At 47.1% G+C, this 24,067-nt stretch overlaps 2 protein-coding genes across 3 annotated transcripts in view; one reads left to right on the forward strand and one right to left on the reverse strand.

The window, feature by feature from the left end:
- The first annotated feature begins 6,760 nt into the window (after positions 1–6,760).
- DNLZ (DNL-type zinc finger) lies at positions 6,761–10,916 on the forward strand. Its single transcript, XM_081178920.1, has 3 exons — positions 6,761–7,148; positions 7,971–8,110; positions 10,577–10,916. The coding sequence occupies exons 1-3, from the start codon at positions 6,900–6,902 to the stop codon at positions 10,716–10,718; spliced, it is 531 nt and encodes a 176-aa protein (XP_081035046.1). The 5' UTR covers positions 6,761–6,899; the 3' UTR covers positions 10,719–10,916.
- A 3,835-nt stretch (positions 10,917–14,751) lies between these two features.
- Positions 14,752–24,067, reverse strand: part of GPSM1 (G protein signaling modulator 1) — a 57,138-nt gene continuing 47,822 nt past the window's right edge. For both annotated transcript variants that reach the window (XM_081178747.1, XM_081178748.1), the window contains 3 exons: positions 20,914–21,076; positions 17,705–17,913; positions 14,752–15,554 (listed from right to left, as the gene is read on the reverse strand). In XM_081178747.1, the coding sequence (XP_081034873.1) occupies positions 15,366–15,554; positions 17,705–17,913; positions 20,914–21,076 (561 nt within the window). In that variant the 3' untranslated portion in view covers positions 14,752–15,365. The remainder of the gene's footprint in view (positions 15,555–17,704; positions 17,914–20,913; positions 21,077–24,067) is intronic.

Raw genomic sequence — 24,067 nt, forward strand, 5'->3', positions numbered from 1 at the left:
ATACCTCTTTCTGTAGCCATCTCTGCCACAGTTGGAGACAGATAGCAATGCTTTTAAATACAGTGGTGCCCCGCAAGACGAATGCCTTGCAAGACGAAAAACTCGCTAGACAAAAGGGTTTTGCGGTTTTTGAGCTGCTTCGCAAGACGAATTTCCCTATGGGCTTGCTTCGCAAGACGAAAACGTCTTGCGTTTTTTGCAAGTTTGTTCCCTTTTTCTTAACACCGTTAATACAATTGCGACTTTACTTCAAGGAGCAACTCATAGAACGCGGTGTGGTAGCCTTTTTTGAGGTTTTTGGTGATTTTTGAAGCTTTTCCAAAAATTTTCCGACACCGTGCTTCGCAAGACGAAAAATTCGCTAGACGAAAAAACTCGCGGAACGAATTAATTTCGTCTTGTGAGGCACCACTGTACCAGGTGCTGGAAACCACAAGAGGGGAGAATTGCTTTTGCACCAGGGTCCTGCTTGCAGGTTCCCACAATAGGCATCTGCTTGGCCACTGTGAGAACAGGAAGCTGGACTAGAAGAATCCCCTTTGGTCTGATTCAGCAAGGCTTTTCTTCTGTTCTTATGACTGCATTGTTCCTACACTCCTGTCTTGCTTGAGGTGGGCATCTGGTTGTTTACTGGGCAAAAGAGGCTGGGCTGGATGAGTCTCTGGTCTGTTTAGCAGCCAGGATCTTAATATTCACAAGTAGGCAATGCAATGGCTTTACATATGTCTATCTTGCACCAGAAATCCCTAGATGCACGTTGGTACACTAGGCCTTAAATTCTCAACAGCAAGTAATAGTTGGTCAATAAAATTAACCTGTTTCCTTTTCTCTCTCCTTCTCTATCTCTCTGCAGAATCCTCCCAGCAGCAATTCAGCAAAATCCAGCTTCTTCCATCCCCAGGGGTATTTTATATCTTTATTTATATAATATATTTATATACCACATAAGGCTGTTTACAGAATTACACATACAATATATACTGTGTGAGTTTTAATCTGTTTTAAGACTATTGCTGTTTGAGCTTTTCAAAAGTCTTAAATTATTGCTGTTAATTTTCCTTAGTGACACTATTACACACCAGTCCAGTCTCCACAGCAATATAAAATTCCAGGGGTCCAGGCATTTACCATCTGCACACCCATCAGGGATTCCAAGATGCTTGCCAGATGACAAATTCTGGGCATGGATCAAACACAGATCACCTTTCCTGATGCTCCTCACTGTAGCCTACCTTGAGTTCAGCTCTAGCAGTGGAGGAGCCTTCCATGCAAATTAGCAGAGTAGCATGACTGAAATTAATCAGGCCCCAATTCTGCTTTGCGTTTCCAGGAAAGCAGTCCACTCGATGGGGATGTGGCAGAGAAGGGGCGCCGGCGAATGAAGGACAGTTTTGAGCATTACCGGAGGTAAAGCACACATGCCTCATATGCTTGCCTAATGCAGACCCATCCCCATGTTGCTGCTACAAAGTGCAGAAAGGTGAAGAGCCTGACTGCTGAATCAGGCTACTTAATCCAGTATCCTGTCCTCACAATGGCTGACCAGATGCCCCAACAGGAAACATGCAAGCAGGATTTGATGGTGATGATGATGATGTTGATGATAATTTTATTTGTATGCTACCCATCTGAGTGGGTTGCCCCAGGCACTCTGTGTGGCTCCCAACAGAATATTAAAAACACGATAAAACATCAAACATTAAAAACTTCCCTAAACAGGGTGACCTTCAGATGTCTTCACAAGAGCATTCTCTCCCCCTGCCCTGTGTTTTCCAGCAACTGGGATTCAGATGCATTGCTGCCTCCAGCTGTGGAGGCAAAGCATAGTAATTGTGGCTCCTAGCCATGGATAGCCTTATTCTTTGGTCTTCCTCAATCTATTTGGCAGAGGAAGACATGTGAGAAATGAGATGAGGTGACCATCAACCTCTGGGAATGGTTAGTAATAATCAGGCTGTTGTGATTAATTATGGACTTCTATTTATAATTGCAGGGGCTTAGGCTAGATGATCCTTGGGGTCCCTTCCAACTCTATGCTTCTATGAATTCATGGAGAATAAGGCTAACAACGGTTACTGACCTCAACTGTTGGAGACAGTAATGTTTCTAAATACCCCCAAATTCATGAGAATCCCAGAAGTTGCTGCACTTAGATCCTATTTTCAGGCTTCTCATTGAAGCACCAGTTGGCCACTGTGAGGAAAGGATGCTGGACTAGCTGGGCAAGTGACAGTGACCTGATCCAGCCTCAGCCCAACTCCCCTGGTGTTCTGGAATAATAGAACTGTAGAGCTGGAAGGGACCCCAGGACCATTTAATCTAACCCCCTGCAATGCAAGAATTGCAACTAAAGCATCCCTGGCAGATGGCTATCCAACCTCTGCTTTAAAACCTCCAACCAAGGAAACTTCAGCACCTTCCGTAGACTGAAGGACTGTGGGCACTCCTGCCTCCAAAGTTGGGTTAGGACACCAGACCCCCTTCAGGGTTTGTTGGGTTCCAACTCCCATCAGCCATCACAGGGATGATGGGAACTGTAGTTCAGCAACATCTGATGTGCAACAAGTCCCCATCCTCCACACTTTAAACAAGTTTTGACCTTAACTTTGCAGAAAGAGGGCCTTGAGGAGAGCCCAGAAGGGCAAGTACTACACCGTGGACTGGGAGAACACGTCAGGCAGTGACAACACAGACACTGAAGGCTCCTGAGGGTGTGTGCTCCGCAGAAAAAGAAATTGTGGATCCTGGAGGGCCTGTCTTGGACACAACCCAATCAACAACAAGGTTTCTAGTTCCCAAGGGACACAGGGCATTTATAGGTGACTTTTTATGAGCTGTTAACCTGATTCACTTGTAGGAAGATTAGACACTGGCTCTTTAGTGAGCTTTCATTTTGATTTGTTTGTGGGGAGGTTAGATGTTGTGTGAAAGCCAAGAATGATCATCTCACACTTTCCACACACTACATTTTGCTTGTAGCAAAAAGTCCAGCCTTTTGGGGGAAGTGGGTGTGATCTGCAAGAGCTCCAAATCAGCTTTCATTTGCACCATCTGAATTTGCTGGTACATAACTGAAACCCCACCACAGAAAGTTGGACCCAAGATGTGTGGAATGTAGCACTTATGGAATACTTAACTCACCATCAGAGGGTGATAAGAGGAATTAAAGAGGAAGATGGGTTTGTATGGTCTCGATTTAAATCTTTTATTAACAACAGTACAGCGATTTCCCTTCTACTTCAGTCACAGCAGCCAGTATGGAAAAATTATCTAAATGTTCTAGATGAGAACTTAACCTGTAATGTAAGAGATTTTACAAGTCTGCATGAATGCCATGTGAATTACTGCATTCAAGACAACATCTGTACATGCTTTAAAATTTAATAAAGATTAATTTTAGAAATGATTGTTTTAAAAAACAAACATCTGGACATGCATTTGTCCTGGAAGACTTGGTAATTGCTTTAACATTTTTCAATACAGTTTGTAAAAAAACCAAAAAACCCTGAAACTCACCTGAAAATGGTGATGGCCTGACAGCATTGTTGGGCCTACACTTGGTGACAGCACCACCACAAAAGGGACTGTGTACCAGAAGGCTCACACAGGCATCACAACCTTCAGGAGAGATAGTCCAAGGCAGGAGCAATCATAGTAAAATATGGTTAAATCTGATCCCTACCTAAGCTTGCCACATTCTTCTGCTTTAGTCCTGCTGTTCTGTTGGTTCATGGCTGCCATTCAATTGGGCTGAGTTCACTGTTTTGGATAATTGACACTCTTTGAAAGTCACCCTGGGAAGGACAATGCAGAAGGATTACATTGGAAAAGGTTCAGATTAATAACATCAGTATAGTACGTGGCGCTTGCCTATAGGCAACCCATTCAGAAGAATTTGTTTTTTAAATTTATATACAGATCAGTCTTGTCAAATAAGTACAATAAAATGAACTTAACATTTTCTTTCTGTTTGACTTTGGAAACTGTCAGTTAAACTCTAATTTTCTGTATAAATATGGATTGTGGCTTTGAGTATGATACTGTGGGTTTGAGGGGGCAGTCTAGATGAAGCCCTGAGGCCCCTTCCAATTCTTTGGGTTCTGTGCATGGTGAGAGTTGGAATTTAATACAGGAGACTGCTGAACTGTCAGATAAATTTCTTTGTAACATAATGACCTTAGCTGGCCACTTCAGTGTCCTCATTAGCATCCCAAATGAATAAGCTCCATTTCCAGAGCTACAACCAAGTGATAGGGCTCTCTAGTGACCTTGCTAAGCCTGGCAGGACAGCTTATTCTATGGCATTACCGTATTTTTCGTCCCATAGGATGCTCCGTCCCATAGGACGCACCTAGTTTTTTTGGGGGGAAATAAAGGAAAAAAAATTCCCCTTTATTTCCCCCCCCCAAAACCAGGTCGGGGAACAGCGGTATGGCGGCGCTGCGCCTCCCTGCTGTCCCCCAAGCTTGTGGGGCTGGCCGATGTCTGCCCGGCGCGCGGGGCGCTCTGCTTCAGGGTGCTCCGCGCGCTGGGTGGCAGGCTGCTAACCGCAGCGTGGGGAGCCCTGCGGGAACTCCCGCAGGGCTCCCGATGCTGCGGGTGTCTGCCCGGCGCGAGGGGCGCTCTGCTTAAGGGCGCCCCGTGCGGCAGGCTGCTATCCGCAGCATGGGGAGCCCTGCTGGGAACTCCTGGAGGGCTCCCGACGCTGCGGATGTCTGCCCGGCGCGAGGGGCGGTCGGCTTCAGGGCGCCCCACACGCTAGGTGACAGGCTGCTATCCGCACCGACCCGTCTCGCTCTCCAAGCTTCAGCGAAAGCCTGTATTTGCCCCATAGGATGCACACAGATTTCCCCTTCATTTTTGGAGGGGAAAAAGTGCGTCCTATAGGGCGAAAAATACGATTCCTTCATGCACAAAGTAGACCTAAGCATTTGGTTATATGAGGCTGGTTATCCCACATTTTAAAAATCTGCTCTCAATCTTCCAAGGTTCAGCTTCATAGGATGAAAGGTCAAGGGTTTGTTTGTGCCCACAGATATCCTATATTCTGAGCATGACCACACCCATTGATGGGGCAACTCTGCCAAAACCAAGAAAGGTAGAAATCCCTGTGCTCAAAGGAGAAAGCACATTTCAAAATCAGACAGCATGGTGAGCAACTTGAATAATTTTTTTTGGGGGGGGGCCACACATGACGTGCTGCATGGACACCATTTGAATGGCAATGCCCATCAACTTGGGGGGTAGCCCCTTCAAAAAAAAATTGGGCAGGCCACAGTCCCCTTAGCCCCTAGGAGTTAGCTTCTATGGTGAGCAACTTGCTTCTTTGGCCACGAAGAAGTATAGGATTTGGTGTTACTCTGCACACCAGCACCCATATATATGAGCCCCAGATTTACAAGAGACCCCAATTCAGAGGAGGGAGAGAGCTCTTGTTGCGGGAACCATGGAGAAAAGCAGCTTTGCACACAAAGGAGTCTGAAGTGGAGTGTTGCATGGGGTTGGACTCTAGATGAACCTCTGGGGTACCTTCCAACTCTGCAATTCTTTATTTTCTGCTTTGTTAGCAAGGCAGGGGACGGTACCCTGCCACACACTGATCAAATGCACCATTTTTTTAAAATGGAAGAGAGGTTGTAGCTCAGTGGGAGAGCACCTGCTTTGCACATAGAAGGCCCTCAGGTTCAATCCCCAGCAGCATCACCAGGTGGAGCTGGGAATAAATCCTCTGCCTGAAACCCTGGACAGCTCCTGCCTATACCTGCAGGTATAGGGCAGTACAGTGGTGCCTCGCAAGACGAAAAGAATCCGTTCTGTGATTCTCTTCGTCTAGTGGTTTTTTCGTCTTGCGAAGCAAGCCCATTGACGGATTAGAGGATTAGAGCTATTAGCGGCTTATCTGCTGATTGGATCAGCTGATAAGCGGCTTAGCGGCTTAGAAAAAGGGGGGGAGGGGGAAAAACCAGCAGGAACTCGCAAGACATTGTCGTCTTGCGAAGCAAGCTCATAGGAAATTCGTTTTGCGAAGCACCTCCAAAACGGAAAACTCTTTCGTCTAGCGAGTTTTCCGTCTTGCAAGGCATTCATCTTGCGGGGCACCACTGTATATACATTTAATGCTCACTGGAAGGACAGATTGTGAAGCTGAGGCTCCAATACTTTGGCCACCTCATGAGAAGAGAAGACTCCCTGGAAAAGACCCTGATGTTGGGAAAGATGGAGGGCACAAGGAGAAGGGGACGACAGAGGACGAGATGGTTGGATAGTGTTCTCGAAGCTACCAGCATGAGTTTGACCCAACTGCGGGAGGCAGTGGAAGACAGGAGTGCCTGGCGTGCTCTAGTCCATGGGGTCATGAAGAGTCGGTCACGACTAAACAACAACAACAACAATACATTTAATAAATCATCATCACCAGTGTGGGTAATATTAAGCTAGAGGGGCCAGGATTCTGACCAGGTAGAAGGCATTTTCTTATGTTGATGTTTAATTCAGCCCTTCATTCACTATGAGGACGAGAACCTTGGTTTCTTCTTTCATGAAGTGCCACAGCTTAGCAGTAGTGAAGGTCCCAGGTTCAGCCCCTGCCAGTCAGTACAGGCAATGCTGAGCCAAGGGAATGACTCACTCTAAGGCCATCCCTATGTACCTACTTTTTTGCAGGCTCTTGCTATATTTTGGGTGGAAGTGTATGGCAGCATCTCCAAGTAAAACTGGGAAATACCCTTATCTTAAACCCTGAAGAGATGCTGCCAGTCAGAGTAGACAATACTGAGCTAGGTAGATCAACGGTCTGACTGAGGCAAAAAGGCCGGAAACTCCCTCCCGCCTTTTCCTGCCCGGAGTTTAAATGGCGATCGCGACTGCCTGATCTTTTTTTTTTCCTGCCCGGGGCTTAGATGGCGATCACGGCGGCTTGTTCAGGGCTTTTGCGGCGCCTTGGCGCTCTCACGGGGCGCCTCAGGCCCGGAACAACGCGGGAGCTCGGTCGGGGTCTTTGGCGAACGGCCCCTTTCCCTCCACCGCCGCCCTCTTTTTTCGCCACGGCTCTCCAGCAGCGCAGCCTGAGCGGTGGAGCGCGCCAGGAAGAGGAGGCGACTCAGGCCTTGAAGGCCGCGTCGGGGTACAGGCTCGTGTACACGTGTAAGGTCCGTGAGTTTCTGTGCTTATATGTTTGAAATGATTGGTGAGGCAAGAGAAAAGGCCGGATTGGGACCTGCTGCGAAGGATGGAAACGCAGTGTGGGAAGCGACGGCGTGGCGGCCATCTTTGCTCCTGGAAAATTGCCCGGCCCTTTCTTTACCGCGCTTCATAGTGATGGGAATCTAAATTAAAACCCGATTAAGAGGGCTGAGGGGCGCAGGGGCTCTTGGAGCAGCGAGCGAAAGAGAAGCCCCTTCCCCAAAACGAAGGAAGCAGCCTAGATTCGCTTTGGACTACAACGTCCATCAGTCCCAGCAAGCAAGTCCTGTGTGATGAGGCTGATGGGAGTAGTAGTCCAAGTCGCACTTAGGAGGGCGTCCTCTGGTGGAGAAAGAGTAGAAAGGAAAGCAGGGAAAGATTTCTCTGCCCAGAGGGTCATATAGTTAAGAGAGAGAGCCTGGGGTAACAAGGCAGGAATGCTAATTTTATTTATTTGATAAAATGTACACACTGCTTGATTGTAAAAATAAAAGTGATTTACGAAAAAGATAAAACAATAAAATAAAAAATTAAATTACCATACTTTAAAACATTGAGAAAGTTAAAATAACAGTAAGCTACAGGTTAAAACTCATGACAATAGGAGCAGTGTGCTGCTTCCATAGGGAATATTGGGGTTCATCTAGCTCAGTGTTGTCTACAGACTGGCAGCTGTAGTTTCAGACTTTCAGCATGAGTTTGTGAGTTTGACAGGGCAGTAATTCAGAGGGGAGAGGGGGATGCTTTCTGCCCACAATGGTCAAGTTGTTTTTGGGGTTCCCTTACAGGTGTGTGGGACACGGTCAGCCAAAACCATTTCCAAGGCAGCATATCACCACGGTGTGGTGATTGTGAAATGTCCTGGCTGCCAAAACCATCACATCATTGCAGATAACCTGGGCTGGTTCTCGGACCTGGCTGGGAAAAGGTGAGTGAGCACTACGGCAGGGGTTTGGACTAGATGACCCTTGGGGTCCCTTCCCACACTACCATTCTATGACTTTTCAGTGGATCTCTTTCTTCCTGGGTGAGGGTCTGTATATTGGTGGTGGGTGGGACTAAATCCCATAGTAGGCAGGTATGCCAAAGTGTGCATATTGATTTTATTTATTTGGAGCATTTGCACCCCACGTTTCCGCCAAAAAGGGCTTACAATCAACCCACATAGCCTTACAATCTAAAAGAACATGGCACAGAAAAGGAGATGGGCGGGAAGAGGGTTGCATATCAGGGGGCTAGACTAGGTGACACTTTGGGTACCTTCTAACTGCATAATTCTATTATCTATATATCAGTGGCGTAGCGTGGGGGGTGCAAGGGGGGCCGGCTGCACCGGGCGCAACATCTGGGGGGGCGCACTCGCTGCCTCCGGAGTCGCCGAAGAGCCTCGGGCGCAGACTGTAGCAGAGCCCCATGTCTCGCGGAACCGACGAGCTGTGCGCGCGCCCGGGCTGAAGGCGTCCGGCAGGCAGCGACTCTCAGCGCTCGCCGCGGTCCCCACGCGTCAGGGCCGCGGAGGACGCGCCAGGCAGCCTCTCCTCACAGCCCCGCCGCCACTGCAGCTGCTGGGCCATGTTGCATTTTCCTCGCCTCTCTGCCCCCCCTCCTCCTCCGGGCAAGCGGCGTCGTTTGGGCGGCAGCGCCAGCGGCAACTCGCCTCAGATCGGCAGGTTAGGGGTTAGGGGGGGCGCAAATTACTTGCCTTGCCCCGGGTGCTGACAACTCACGCTACGCCGCTGCTATATATGGCTATGTTTTACCAGAGGTGGTGTGCTTCTGCATGCCAGTTCCTAAGAATGACAAGTGGGGAACCTTTTTGAGGGGTTTTCCATTAGGACTTCTGGCTGGCCACTGTGAGGACAACTGCAGGCTTTTCCCTACGTTCTTGTAGATATAGCTTCTTTGGCCTTCATGGAATATGTTGAGAAAAGAGTTCTCATCCTCAGTGTGCAAGATGGAAATGATTTAAAAGTTGAGGGTTGTGTATTTAACATCAGTCGTGCTCAGGATAAGCCCACTGAAATTAATGAACCTAAGCTAGGGATCTACTCTCTAAGTTTTAGAATCATTCATGGTTGTATCCAACAACCCACCAAGCATTATTGAATACATATGGATGGGTTGTTGTTTCACACTGCCCTCCCCCCAAGAGCATAAGAAGAACCTTTGGATCAGGTCAAAGGGGACCCATATAGTTCTGCCTCCTGTCTTCACAATGGCCAACCAGATGTCCATAATGGGAAATTTGTACACAGAATTTGAGCTCAATAACTCACCCCGCTCCTGTGGCTTCCAGCATCTGGTATCCAAGAAGCATTGCTGCCTCCATCATGCAGAGCCATCATGACTATTAGCCATTGATAGCTCTCTCCTCCTATGAATTTGGCTCATCCTCTTTTAAAGCCACCCAAGTTGCTGACTATCACTTGCCTCCTGTGGGAGTGAGCTCCACAACTGTGGATGTGATGCCCGAAGAAGAACTTTGTTTTATCTCAGAGTGGCTGGGGAAACCCAGCCAGATGGGCGGGGTATAAATAAATAAATAAATAAATAAATAAATAAATAAATAAATAAATAATAATAATAATAATCTGCCCTAGTCTTATTTTTCTGTGCTTCTATGACTGTATAAACACAGATTCTCCCTCACGCACACATGTAATGCAAGTGGGCTGGGCTCAAAATTGGCAACCATTATGCTAAAAAGGCATATTTTGCCGTGATAAATGTTAGTCTGTTACAGGTAACGCGGGTGGCACTGTGGGTTAAACCACAGAGCCTAGGACTTGCCGATCAGAAGGTCGGTGGTTCAAATCCCTGTGACGGGGTGAGCTCCCGTTGCTCGGTCCCTGCTTCTGCCAACCTAGCAGTTCGAAAGCACATCAAAGTGCAAGTAGATAAATAGGTACCACTCCGGCGGGAAGGTAAACGGCGTTTCCGGGTGCTACTCTGGTTCGCCAGAAGCGGCTTAGTCATGCTGGCCACATGACCTGGAAGCTGTACGCCGGCTCCCTCGGCCAATAAAGCGAGATGAGCGCCGCAACCCCAGAGTCGGTCACGACTGGACCTAATGGCCAGGGGTCCCTTTACCTTTACTTTATGACTGTATAAACACAGATTCTCCCTCACGCACACATGTAATGCAAGTGGGCTGGGCTCAAAATTGGCAACCATTTTGCTAAAAAGGCATATTTTGCCGTGATAAATGTTAGTCTGTTACAGGTAACATTTTCAGTTGCCGCTGCCCCATTTTACATATAGAGAATGGAGGCATGAGAGGGTGATACCCCCAGTTCAGCAGACTTTTGCCCCACTTCAAACTCAGACTGCCAGTTTCTGCCGTGGGTGGGGCTGCTGCCTCTTTAATAAAACCTTTGTTTGTTTTGCAATGCAGGAACGTGGAGGAAATCCTCGCAGCTAGGGGGGAGAAAGTTAGGCGTGTGGTTGGTGAAGATGCCTGGGAAATCCTGTTGGAGGACCCTCAGCAGACAGGAACCTCAGACCAGCCTCCTGATGGAGATGCAGGAGGACGTTGATGTCACTGGATTGCTCCACTCTCCTTCGAGTGGGAGAAAAATACAAAAAGACTTTGTTGCAGTTGTTTCAGATACTTTAATTCATCTCTTCCAACTTCCTGGCCCCTCACTTCTTCTTGATTGTAAATAACCCTGAAAGTTTACAAAAAGTTAAAAAAATGAAATCAAGGAAAGTTTACAATAAAACTTTTAAACATACACCAACTTTCTTTTCTTTTTATAACCATTTATTAAATTTTCGCTGGAAGCGATTGGGGGATCCAAGCAATGCATTGGTCAATGGAACTGCTGGGCTAAGCTGGCTCAGAGAGGCTGCTGTTGATGGCCTTCATCTCCTTGAGATGGTCACTATCCGTGGCCGCTTCTTAAGAGCAAAGAGAAGCAGAGAGACCAGATGCCTCTGCCACCCTCACTTCTGATTGGATGCCGTGCCAATGACGCAACCCCAGAGTCGTCCGTGACTGGACCTAATGGTCAGGGGTCCCTTTACCTTTATCTTTTTAATGCGTATATTGCTTTTCATTCGGGTATTTTTGTCTCCATGCATCTTTTAGGTTTAGGTTCTCTACCATTTGAAAAAAGGTTTGTGGTAATCTCCCTTCGTTTGATTTCCCCCCTCTTTCTGTTATATCTAATTCCAGTGAGGTGACACCATTGAAATCACTCCTTAAAATAATCTCTTCATGGATATGTTCCAACAGTTTTTCCTCAACTGCTTTAAAATATTGTGTCTTATTTCCATTTGGTGCGTAAATTCCTACCACTTCTTTTTTCTTTCCCTCTTGTTAATTGCACTCCCAATATTCTGCCTTTGGGATCCAAGCAATGTGTTGATCGATGGAAGCTAAGCTGGCTTGGAGAGGCTGCTGTAGGTGGCCTTGAGCTTGGGCCCTCTGGAGCACCTTCAGCACCTCTTGCTCCGAAGCAACGGGACATAGCAGAGGTTGGGGGCGTGCTGTTCCTCAGTGCACTGGCTTTCCGGATCTTCAGCTGATAGCCCCTCTTAGGGCACAATACCAGCAGGTCCCGCAGAGACTCATTATAGTTCTCCACGAAGTTGGCAGTAAACTGGTACTTCCAGGCTTTGGCCTCCATCTCCTGGGCTTCCTTGAAGATCTGCTGCACTGAATGTATCAAATAAATGTTGTAGACGTGGAGAAGCAGTGGGATCTATGCTGCATATGTGGTGGACATGCAAAAAAAATCAAGGAATTCTGGGATGAAATATATATGGAACTTTAAAAAACGCTTAAGGTTATGTTTATAAAAAAAAACCCAGAGGCTTTCCTTCTCGGAATATTAGGTCCTGATATACAAAAAAATGTAAGGGAACTATTTTTATATGTGACAGTGGCCGCAATAACTCTAATAGCCTCAAACCTGAAAGGAGGAAAAATACCTTCAAAGTCTAATTCTAATAGCCTCAAACTGGAAAGGAGGAAAAATACCTTCAAAGTCGGAGTGACAACAAAAATTAATGGAATACACAGAGCTGGCTAAGCTATCAGGAGAAAAAAGAGACCATGCAGACCAAGTATTTTTTAATAAACAGGATTTATTTTAAAATTACATTAAGGATTGTAATAGCATGAAGTCTTTGGCAGCCTTTGAATAGCTTCTGTAATCCACTGAACAATTTTAAGAAAGTACAATATCTTTGACAAGTAATTATTAAAAACAGATGTGTAGTGTGTTCGATAAATACATATTTAAAGCCATATGGAAATTGTGGGAAGTCACTGGAACCAAAAGAAGACTGTGATAAAGTGTAACAGATATTGATATTTTTTCTGTTTATTTATTTTTTGTTAGGGATAACTTTGATTTTGTGTTATGTTTCTTTAAGTTCAAAAGTTCAAAAGCAAAAGCATTTTAAAACACACACACAAAATCTGCACTGCGCCGGCTGTGGCAGGGTCCTGAAGATTCACACCAACTTTCTAAGCATCTGGACAGATTTGTCTAAACAAGAATGTTTTTGGCACACAACAAAGAGAATACAGTGAAGGTGCTTGCTTGATTTCAAAGGAGACGGAGTTCTGAAGTGTAGGTGAAGTGTCTTACAAATGCAGAAACTGAATTGTGTGGCACCTGTAGTAGTGCCAGTTCTGCCGATTGAAGCAGTTGAGTAGCCACAACTGCTCCTGACTCACACATATGTGTGTCAAAGCCACCAAGTAGGACTGATGCTGCACAATGTGTTTTGGGGAATATTCTAGTTCTCATGGTTCTGAACAAAAGGGAACCCGGGGCCTTCTGCATGCAAGGTGAATGCTATGCCATTGAGCTACAGTACCTTGCCTAAAAATAAAGTAAGATTCTAGTCCTTATAGATCTGTGCTTCTCTGATTGAAATCTGCAGGGTGTTGGTGTGCTGAGCCAATACAGCCATTACTCTCAACCTTGTAGATGGAAGGTGCGAGGGGCAACCTTTCCCAAACTGAGAGGACTCAATGAGAAGGAGGGGTGAGGGTGGCTTGGCCTGCCTCTGTTCCAGGAGAAGCACTGTAAATCCTCAAGCACATTGATGCTTTTTGAAATGGCTTGATGGTGAACATTTTCCCTTAAGTGCCCTCAAGCCATTTTGGACCACATCTCCCATCAGCTCCTAATACAGCCATCTGCTTTATGGAAGGGACCATGGTCCAAAGTCCCTGGAGGGTAGCAGGTTAGCAAAAGGTTGCTCCAGGTGAGGCCTGGCAGCCTTAAGAAAAGATGCTCAGGTATTTTGTGTGGGATGTGAGATTTTCCACCAGATGGCAGCAGAACATCAGAAAAGATTTTTAAAACGGAGCTGGCGAAAGGATGGAGGAAGAATCTGATTGTGTTCGATTTATGACCCCTTCGTACTTTGACTCTTGCAGTGTTGAGTGCAATGTCAATACACTAAAAATTGGGAAAAGTTTAAAAAAGTGCAACCCAAATGATTAAGGGAGGTGGTAGAGTGACTGCCCCTATGAAAAATGGTTGCAGTGTGTGGGGCTTTTTAGCTTGGACAAAAGGTGAGGAAAAGGTGACATGAGATAAGTTTATAAAATTATGCACTGCCTGGACAAAGTGGAGAGAGAAACGTTTTTCTTCCTCTTTCACAGCACTAGAACTCGTGGACATCCAATGAAATTGTACGTTGGGAGATTCAGGTCAGAAAGTCCTTCTTAGACTATGGTACTCACACAGAAGGCAGCTGTTGGCACCAACATGGATGGCTTTGAAGGATAAGGGAAATTAATGCAGTAGGAGAGAGATGTTGATGGCATCTAGCCATGATGGCCAAGCTCTGACCCCCACAGTTGCAGGCAGCAATGTTTCTGAATATAAGTTTCTGGAACCCACAAGAGGGCAGAGAGCTCTTGTGTTTGGATTGCTTGCTGATTTCTGGAAGGCAAGTGTTGCTGGACTAGGTGGGTCATTGACTTGATCCAGCAGACACTTCTGATGTTCTGAACGTCAGGGTGTGTTTTTTTAAACCCTAATTATATGCAAAGCTGTGCACCAGGTGTGCTTGGCATGGTGGGCCTGTTCTTTTATCTCCCCCATGCAGATAGCTGGGCAGGGCCGCCCATATGCTGGTCATTCGATGTCATGATTGGTTGGATGGCCACCTGTCAGGCATGCTTTAGTTGTGATTCCTGCCTTGCAGGGGGCTCAGCTGGATGACCACTGGGGGTCCCTCCGCACCCTACAATTTATGCTTCCAAATCCATAGAAGAGGGCCAGGCCCCAAGTTGCACCCTGTACAGTGGTGAGGTGTGATTTTGTAAGGAGAAGCAGCTATTTTAAAAATGGCAAAACAGTATTTCAAGTGGGGGCTGGTGGCCAAATCCCAAGAGAAGATTCTGGTTTCAGGATCCATCAGAAGGGACGCCTTGAGCCACCTGGGATGTGGTTTGGCCCTTTGCCAAATAATGGCAGGGAAGCTGGGAGTGACCCCACCCCAAAATGCCATGTGGGGCGAATTAGACTCTTCTCCCCACCCCCTCCCAGCTTTGTCTTGGTTTCAGAATCGGAAGCTGAAATAAAACACCAAAAAACCTTGTGTTCCAAAAATGTTTAATAAGCACCCTCTTCCCCCACAGAATTCATTTGGCAGCTCTTTGATTTTTATGGGGATGGGGAAAGTACCATGCAGATAAAGGACCCCTCCCCTCAATAAAATTATATTGTCTAACACACATGGAAGAATATAGAATAAATTAGCGAATATATTGAATCTTGGCAGAGATATTCCTGCAGGTGGCTTGATTTCCAGTTTCGACTGGGCTTGGAGATGTGGGAAGGAGTGAAAAGCAACCCCCTCCCCCACTGTCCTCTTCCCTGAAACCAATGGAAGGCCATCTGTCAGGGACGCTTTAGCTGTGACTCCTGCATTGGAGGGGGCTGGGCTAGTTGAACCATAGGGGCGCTCTTCCAACTGTACATTTTTATGAATGTCTCTAGGTAGACTGCCCCTGGTGCTAGAGGCACACTCAACTTTCCACCCCCAGCATCTCTAGGAGAACAGCCCCCTTCCAAGAAATGGGCCTTGCTCAGAGCCACTTCCTTGAGGCGGGACTGCTACAGTTGAGATTGCCCCAATGTCTCGCCCCCCCAGCGCCTGCGTCCTCACAGCACTAGGGCTCAGTCCAGACCCTGCACGGGGGACCGGTCTTAGCTAGGACTGGGCTGTGCTTCATCTTCTGCAGCTTCCTCTTCACCCAAGGCCAGGTCCACCCTCTGCTCGTCGATGCGCTTGGCCTGGGCCCTCTGAATGAGGCTGAAGAAATCTTCATCTGGCACAGTGGGACCGCGTGGGGTGGCATCGGGGGCTGCACAGCGCTGGTCATCGATGCGAGAGGACTAGGGATGGGGAGGAGGAACGAGAAGAAGAAGTGAAGGAGGGAGCCATCACAGAGAGGAGAAGAGAGTCAGGCAGTTTAGGACTGGGTTGGACTAGATGATCCTTGCGGTGGGGGGGGGGGTCCCTTCAGACCGCCTCAACCAGAGGCTGGCCTCAACCAGAGCCAGGGCTTTTTCGGCCGTGGCCCCGATCTGGTGGAATGCTCTGTCACAAAAGACTAGGCGCTGCGGGACGACATTTTTTCGCAGGGCTTGCAAGACAGAGCTGTTCCACCACGCCTTTGGCACAGCCTGACTCCCTCCTTTGGCAATCCTCACAGAACTCTAGCTCAATGGTTGCCATTAATTTGATTTGAACTGATTTTATAACGAAATGATTTTAGAATGTTGTATTATTTTACTGTTGTTAGTCGCTCTGAGCCTGGCTTCGGCTGGGGAGGGAGGGATATAAATAAGTTGTTGTTGTTGTTGTTGTTGTTGTTATTATGACCTCCAAAGGTGGTGGACTCTCTTTCCTTGCAGGTTTTAAATCAAAGGTTGGGGGTTCTTTAGTTGTGGTTCCTGCATTGCAGGAGGCTGGGCTAAATGATCCTTGGGATTATTATTTATTTATTGCATTTTCTTTCCTCCAATGATCTAAAGGGGACGTACGTGGTTCTCCCCCCACCCCACAAAAACCCTGCGAGGTAGGTTGAGTAAGAGTGAGTGACTGCTCCAAAGTGGACTTCATGGCTAACAGCAGATTTGAACCCTGACCTCCCAGACTCTAACCACCACGTCACACTGGCGTAGTTAATTTGGGACCAATCCTCACTGACAGTCCTTCAGGTCACTTGCTCCCAAGTCATGTAGAACCTTATCAGCAAGGACCAGTAGCTGGTGGAATACTGCCCAGAAATTGCATTGCAGCAGGTTGAGCTAGATGACCAATGGAGGTCTTTTCCAATGCTATGATTCTATGCTATAATCTTCTCTGGCTGCCTAGTCCAGCATCCTGTTCTCACAGTGGCCGCCCAAATGCCTAAATGTGAAACCAGTAAGCAGGATTCCAGTGCAACACCAATTCTCCCTTCCTGTGGTTTCCGGCAGCATTGCTGCCTGTGGCCGTGGAGCCAGAGCAGAGTCATTGTGGTGAACAGTCCACAGCAGCTCTCTTTTAAAGCCATCCAAGTTGGTGGCCATCTCCTGACCTGGGGTCAAGCCCTGGACATCTTAGGTCTGAGGGACTGCCTGAAACTCTAACATCCTAGCTCCATCACTGAGATCACCTGCAAGAGTGTTGTTGATCGGCTCTTTTTATAACAACAAGAAACTGAGCATTTAGTGTCACAGAGGAGAGGGCTATTGATGGCTACCAGTCATGATGGCTATGCTCTGCCCACCACAGTTGGAGGCAGTAATGCTTTCGAATCCCAGTTGTTGAGACTCATAGGAAGGTAAAGCGCTTTTGTGCTTTGATCCTCCTTGCCCATTTCGAAACAGAGGCATCTGTTAGCCACTGTGAGAACAGGATGCTGGCCTAGGTGGGCCACTGGCCTGACCTAGAAATGCTTTTGTGACATTCTTAGAAGCTTCCAGGTCCAGAGGCAGTCTATTGGGACTCCTAGATCCTAAGCAGCATTTGGTGACAGTGAGAACAGGATGCTGGCCTAGATGGCCCATTGGCCTGATCCAGTAGGCTCTTCTTATGTTCCTATGTCATCTGCCCTGCTCTCTGGAATACTGTCCCCTTTTGTTTGGCCTATGCAAGCAATTGAGAATACATCTTTCCCCCATAATGGTCAGATTCTTTCTGATTTTAAAAAGTTTCACATGAGTTTGCGTTTATGCACTGAGACATTTAAAAATGTATAGTGGTATAGATATTTTTAAATCATTGGATGCTTTAGCTACGATTCCTGCATTGCAGGGGGTTGGACTAGATGACTCTTGGGGTACCTTCCAACTCTGCAATTCAGTGGTTCCATGGACCAGTGCTCTGAACAGGACCCCTTCAGAGTTGGATGAGTACCCTTCCACAACTTCAAACACCCCCCCCAAAAAAAAGAACAGAGCAAAAAAATAAACCCCAAGATTTTCAAAAGCCGGGAACTGACAGTTTCTGAAGTGGGTTTAATGATGTCAAGTGATTAGCCATGCTCAAAACATACCTGGCACTTCATGAGCATGTTGAAGAACTCGTCGCCTGGCTCCTGCTGTGTACCGCCTTCCCTGCGGAGGTGGCTGAGGTTGTTGGGGGTAATGCGCAGGCCTGGCAGGCTGCCCACGCTGGCCCGCTGGTCGTCCAGCCGCCGGCTCTGGGAGCTGGCGATGAGGTCGAAGAGCTCCTCAGTCTGTGGGGAGGCCATTGAGGACTGGGCTGCCAGCGCACAGGAAGAAAGAAATGTTATTGCAGAAACAGAATAGATGACCCCCAGGGTCCCCACCTAGTCCAACCGCTTGCAAATCAGGAAACTCAGCTAAAGTGTCCCTGGCAGGTAGCCACCCAGCCTCTGCTTTAAGATCTCTAGTGAAGGAGATAATAATCACAACCATAATACTTTAGTTGTGAAGCTCAGTTCCTATTCCTTCCTTCTGCAGATGCAGCCTAGAACTGCATTAGCTTTTTTTTGCTGCTGCATCACACTGTTGACTCATGTCAAGCTTGTGGTCTACTAAGATCCCTGGATCCCTTTTCACATCCACTGCTGTCAAGCCAGGTGTCCCCCAACCTATACCTGTGCATCTGGTTATTCCTGCCTAAGTGCAGAATCTGACATTTGTTCTCACTGAAGTTCATTCTACCTTCTGCGGTACAGTGGAACCTCAGGTTATGTACTGTCCTCCTTAATGAATGCTTCGGGTAATGAGCTCCGCTAACCTGGAAGTAGATGCCCCTAGCTGTGAACTTTGCCCCGGGATGCGAGTGGAGGTCATGTGCCAGCGGTGGAAGTAGTGGGAGGCCCCATTAGTGAAAGCGCGCCTCATGTTAAGAACGGTTTCGGCTTAAGAATGGACTTCTGGAACGAATTAAGTTCGTAACCGGAGGTACCACTGTATTAGCTGCCCCTCCCAGTTTAGCATCATCTGCAAATACTTCCCTCTCAAACATCTAAGTTTATTAAGATTTTTTTTTTAATTGCTTACAGTATAACTGAGTACATTAAAAAGCAGAACCCTGGGGAGACCCTGGGTTGGACTAGATGACCCTTAGATCCCTCCCAACCCTATGAATTCAGGATTCATTGGAGGTTTTTAAGCAAAGGTTGGAAGGGCACCTATCAGGGATTCTTTAGTTGTGATTCTTGCATTGCAGGGGGCTGGGCTGGATGACTGTTGGTAGTCTCTTCCCACTCTATAATTCTGTGATGATGATGACAATGATAATAGTAATAATATGAATAATAATAGCAAAGTGTAGTGCAGTGATTAGAAATTATTCCAGGTTGCTTGCTCTGAAGTAATTGAGGATTTTATCAGCAAATACCAGCATCTTGTGGAACACACTGCTCAGAATTAGTCCCAGGAACAAGCCTTGCTCAGCAGCTTGCAATACACATAGTTACTCTGCAGAACTCCTGGCATAAGATGTGCCCGCTAGCTTAGATAGATGTGTGAACAGAGTCGGTTGGGGAGTGGGGTGGATGGTGGTCACTGGATTGAGTATCTTTTTCTGGGGGACAGGAGGCGGGCAGGTGGGAGGATTCCTTACTTCTGAATGGGGTAACTGTGCCCCTGAAGGACCAGGTGTGATGCCTGGAGGCCATTTTGGTCTCAAAGCTGTCCATAGAAGCACTGGTTAATTCTGTGCCCGGGGCGGCTGTTTATCAGCTCCATCTGGTACGCAGGCTCAGACCCTACTTGCCTGTGTACTGTCTTCCAGAGTGATAAATGCCCTGGTTATCTCTCCCCCCCCCCATACTTTGGACTACTGCAATGCCCTCTATGTGGGGCTACCTTTGAAGGTGACTTGGAAAGTACAACTAAACCAAAATGCGGCTGCCAGACTGGTGACTGGGAGCAGCTGCTGGGACCATTTAACAATGGTTATAAAAGATCTACATTGGCTCCCAGTACATTTCTGAGCACCATTAGCAGTGTTGGCCATTGACCTAAAATGGCCTCAGCCCTGTATACCTGAAGGAGCATCTCGTCCACTGAGATCCTCCTCTGAGGACCTTCTGGCCGTTCCCTTATTGTGACAGGTGAAGTTACAGGGAACCAATCAAAGGGCCTTCTCAATTGTCGCGCTCCCCCTGTGGAATGCCCCCACTTCAGATGTCAAGGTTGGCTACTGTGAAAAGAGGATGCTGGACTAGATGGGTCCCTCAGTGCTTTTGTATGTGTCCAAATACTTTGAAGCAAGCAGGAGGAGGTGTGGGCCCTGTGGAGGAAAGCAAGAGCCCCCAGGGGCGCTCCCGCATCAGCAGGGACGACAAGAAGCTCTCCTTCTATTTTTAGGAGCGAGAGAGCCTCGCTCAACCCCGCTCCTTGTCATAACACAGCCTGACCTTTTCAACACTGCCTCCTGCCTGCCTCGCAGCTTTGGCGCTCTGCCTGCATCTCCTGTGCCTGGTTTTTTCCGGAGCTTCCTCTCTTGATCCATGCACACAAACCCCTGCTTAATATTTTGATGCAAGGAAGTGTCGACTTTGAACTCGCAGGCATCCAACGAAGGTGAATGTTGAGAGGATTCATTTTGCAGCACAGAATTAATCTGTGGAACTGCCTCCTACAGGAGGCAGTGATGGCCACCTACTTGGACAGCTTTAAAAGAGGATTAGACAAATTCATGGAGGAGGAGAAGGCTATTGATGGCTACTAGCCAAGATGGCTATGCTCTGCCTCCACAGTTGGGGGCAGTAAACGCTTCTTGATTATACTAGTTGCTAGAAACCCCAGAAGGGGAGAGTGCTCTTGCATGTGGGTTTCCCTTTGGGGCATCTGGCTGGCCAGTGTGAGAACAGGATATTTGGCCTGATCCAGCTGCAGGGCTTATCTTATGGGCAGATAAAAGGATAGATGTATTAATGAAGCACAGAGTTCAGAATGTGTTCATCCAATTTGATGGTCATCATGGCCTCTTGTGGGAGGGAGTTCCACAAACTAACACTGTGCTGCATGAATTTCTTTTCTCTGCCATGAACCCTCCAACACTGATAGCCTCATTGATAGCCCTCTCCTCCATGAATTTGTCTAATACTTTTTTAAAGCCCTTCAAGTTGGTGACCCTCAATGGTACCCGCAGGAAGAATATCCACAGATTAACAGTGCTGCATGAAGATATCCTTCCTTTTATCTGCCCTTATTTAAGACAGAAGGGGACACATAGCTATTCCAGCACAGCAAGGGCCCTGGGAGCAGCTCAACAAAAGCTTACAGGTCCTCTCCTCCAGGGCAGGCACCAGGGTGGCCACTGTAGCTTCTTCGGCCTCCTTCTGGCCTTCCTCCAAGGGACAGCGTTGGTCATCCATCCGGTTGCTCTGGAATTTGCTCAGCAGCTCAAAGAAGCACTCCTCGTCTGAAGGCGCCCGCTTGATTTTCTGCAAAGAAGAAATAATAATAGTTTTTTCCAGTCTCAATTTCCTACCATATTTAAAGTGGATCATCAAAACCAGAACTCAGCTGTCTAAATGCATCCCAGTTCCTACATGCTCTTCAAAATCAGATGGCAAGATTGCATATATATATATATATATATATATATATATATATATATATATATATATATATTCAAAAATAGTATTAATATCATTAAAACACTGGATTATTATAATGCACTCTATGTGGAGCTTCCCTTGTCACTTGGAACCTGGCATGGTGGGACAACAGGAAATGAGACAAAGATTTGACAATGCTCCTGCAAAAATCTGATATTATCTGCTTACAAGAAACTTGGCTATAGCATATCAGCCCCTTGCATTTACAAGGATGCTCCCAGGAAAGTCTTCCATCAGTTAAGAAGCAATTAAAGGGATGAGGAAGTGAGGGTTGGACCACTCCCCCCCCCCACTGAATTAAGCTGGGGAAATCAGCGCTGTGGAGTCCGGTCTCTCGGATTTTCTGTATGTTAATACAGTCATCAGATGCTATCTGATAAATCCCAGTGCTACAAGTGGTATATAGGAATACCAAAGAAGGTGAGTTGATGGGCAATGCAAAGAGACAAAACAAGATCTTTTACGAGCTATCATGTTGTTGTTGCTTTTTGGGGGGAGAATATTCTGAAATTAATAAGGGAAATATGAGTTAGATAAGAGTGGCATATAAGAAAATCCTAAAGAATAAAAAAGTGAATTTTGTGACATGACAGTGGCAAGAATTAGGGCTGGCAGTGTCTGAGCAAAGGGAGGATAAATTCTGGGACCTGGTGGCTCAGTGTATGAACCAGACAAGATCAACCTTAGATGCCACTATATCAGCATGGCACTGATGGTTTTGAGTACAGTGGTACCTCAGGTTACATACGCTTCAGGTTACAGACACTTCAGCTTACAGACTCCGCTAACCTAGAAATAGTGCTTCAGGTTACGAACTTTGCTTCAGGATGAGAACAGAAATTGTGCTCTGGCAGCGTGGCGGCAGCAGGAGGCCCCACTAGCTAAAGTGGTGCTTCAGGTTAAGAACAGTTTCAGGTTTAGTATGGACCTCCGGAACGAATTAATTACTTAACCCAAGGTACCACTGTATGTATTATAAGTGGGGAGACACTTACAGGTAATTTGCAAGATGTTGAGGTGAGAAGCAGGCAGGAAAATTTGGGATAAATTCAAAAGCACAATAAAACTAGCTGCTCATCTCAATGTACCCCTCCCCTCCCCATTGGCATACACTGACCAAGAAAGTGATGGTGTCATGCACCCACACCATGGGGCATTCTCACGCCATGTGCGCACACTGGAGGGTGTGCTGACATGTTGTGTGCATGCCATGCAGCTTGTGTGAGTGACATCAGCACACCCTGCAGTGTGTGTGAGTGAGGTGAGCATGTCGTGCAGAGTTGTGCAATTTTGAGGGGGCCCTTTCCTCAAAAATTTGAGGTAGCCCTCAGCCCCCCCCCAGATGGTGTTCCTGCTCTGTGCATTTGAGTCATTCCCTCTAGCTGCTTCCTTCTTGTAGTTCCCTGCCCTTTAGCAGGTTTCTGGAGGACCACCTCAGTTTCCTGTGCATCAATGAAACTATTATTCCCAGTACCAGGTATTCCCCTGTGGTTTGTAATATTGTTTCCCCCACCCCACCCTCAGGATTTGGTTTAAAGCAATCCTGAACAGGTTTTCAAGAGGATTAGCAAACGCATTCTTGCCAACCAATGTCAGGTGCGATCCATCTCTGGCAAGAAGTTCTTCCTCAAGGAAGCAGAGACCATGGACCAGGAAGCCAAACCTTCCCTGGCGACAGCACCTGCACAGCCGGTGGTTTACTTCCAGTATTTTCCTCTTTCTTCCTGGGCCATGACCTGCAACAGGAAGGAGTGATGGAAAAGCCACCTGTGCTCAAAAGTCCTTCAGCTTCCTGCCCAGACTCTCATAGTCCCTTTGCTGTATGTTGAAGTCTGTGTCTGGCAGTGTCATTTGTACCCCCTATGAATCAAAAGGAAGGTGAGTTGTGGTCAGCTTGGCAACTTCTCTGCCCTGTTGTTAACCTTTGTACCTGGAAGACAACACAACTCCCAGGACATCCTGTTGCTTCTGTACACTGCTGTCCTCCTCATTAGGGAGTCACCTACCACTACCCTAAATCTGCCTCTGCTATCACCCTCTTCCCACTGGCTGTGCAATAGCAGACCCCCCCCCCCTTGGGTGGCAAGGATGAGAATTTATTTATTTTCTCTCTTAATTCCTGATCAGCCTTCAGGCAGCTCAAAAGGCCAGATTCCTCCACTGGGTGGCTAATTTCGATGCTGCCCTAAATAGAAGCCAAGTGAGTGTGTGTGTTTTATTTTCGCCCTTCAGCATTGCTAGAAAATGAATTATTTCCCTGTGTTTAGCAAGCTGTGCTGTTAACCCAGTCACTGCTGGTTTGGGGAATCTCTGGCTTCTGGGGTAGAGTAAGGTTACCAGACGTCCCCGTTTCCTGGGGACAGTCCCCGGATTTACAAATCAATCCCCTGACAAAATCCATTGAAGTTGAAAAGTGTCCCCGGATTCATTGGAAAAAATCTGGTAACCTTAGGGTAGTGTCTATGATCCCAGTTAAGAACTACGGAATTCCCACAGGAGGCAGTGATGGCCATCGACTTGGATGGCTTTAAAACAACATTAGACAAATCCATGGAGAAGAGAGCTATTGAGTTGTTAAAAACCATGGGTGTGTGTGTGAGGGCTATTGTGTTTGGGTCCTGCTTGAGGGATTTCTACAGGCATCAGGTTGGCTGCTGTGAGAAGAGGATGCTAAGCTGGATGCAGTAAGCTTTTCTTACGTTTTTTATGCAATAACTCCCCCCCCTCTTTTTTTGTTTTGTTCTGATGGTTCCCAGAGAGGGAACCAGGTTTAAAGACCACTTGTGGATATCTCGAGCAACCCCCACCCCAAAA

The sequence above is a fragment of the Podarcis bocagei genome (genome assembly GCF_964188305.1).
Source record: "Podarcis bocagei genome assembly, chromosome: Z".
NCBI classification, from domain to species: Eukaryota; Metazoa; Chordata; class Lepidosauria; order Squamata; family Lacertidae; genus Podarcis; species Podarcis bocagei.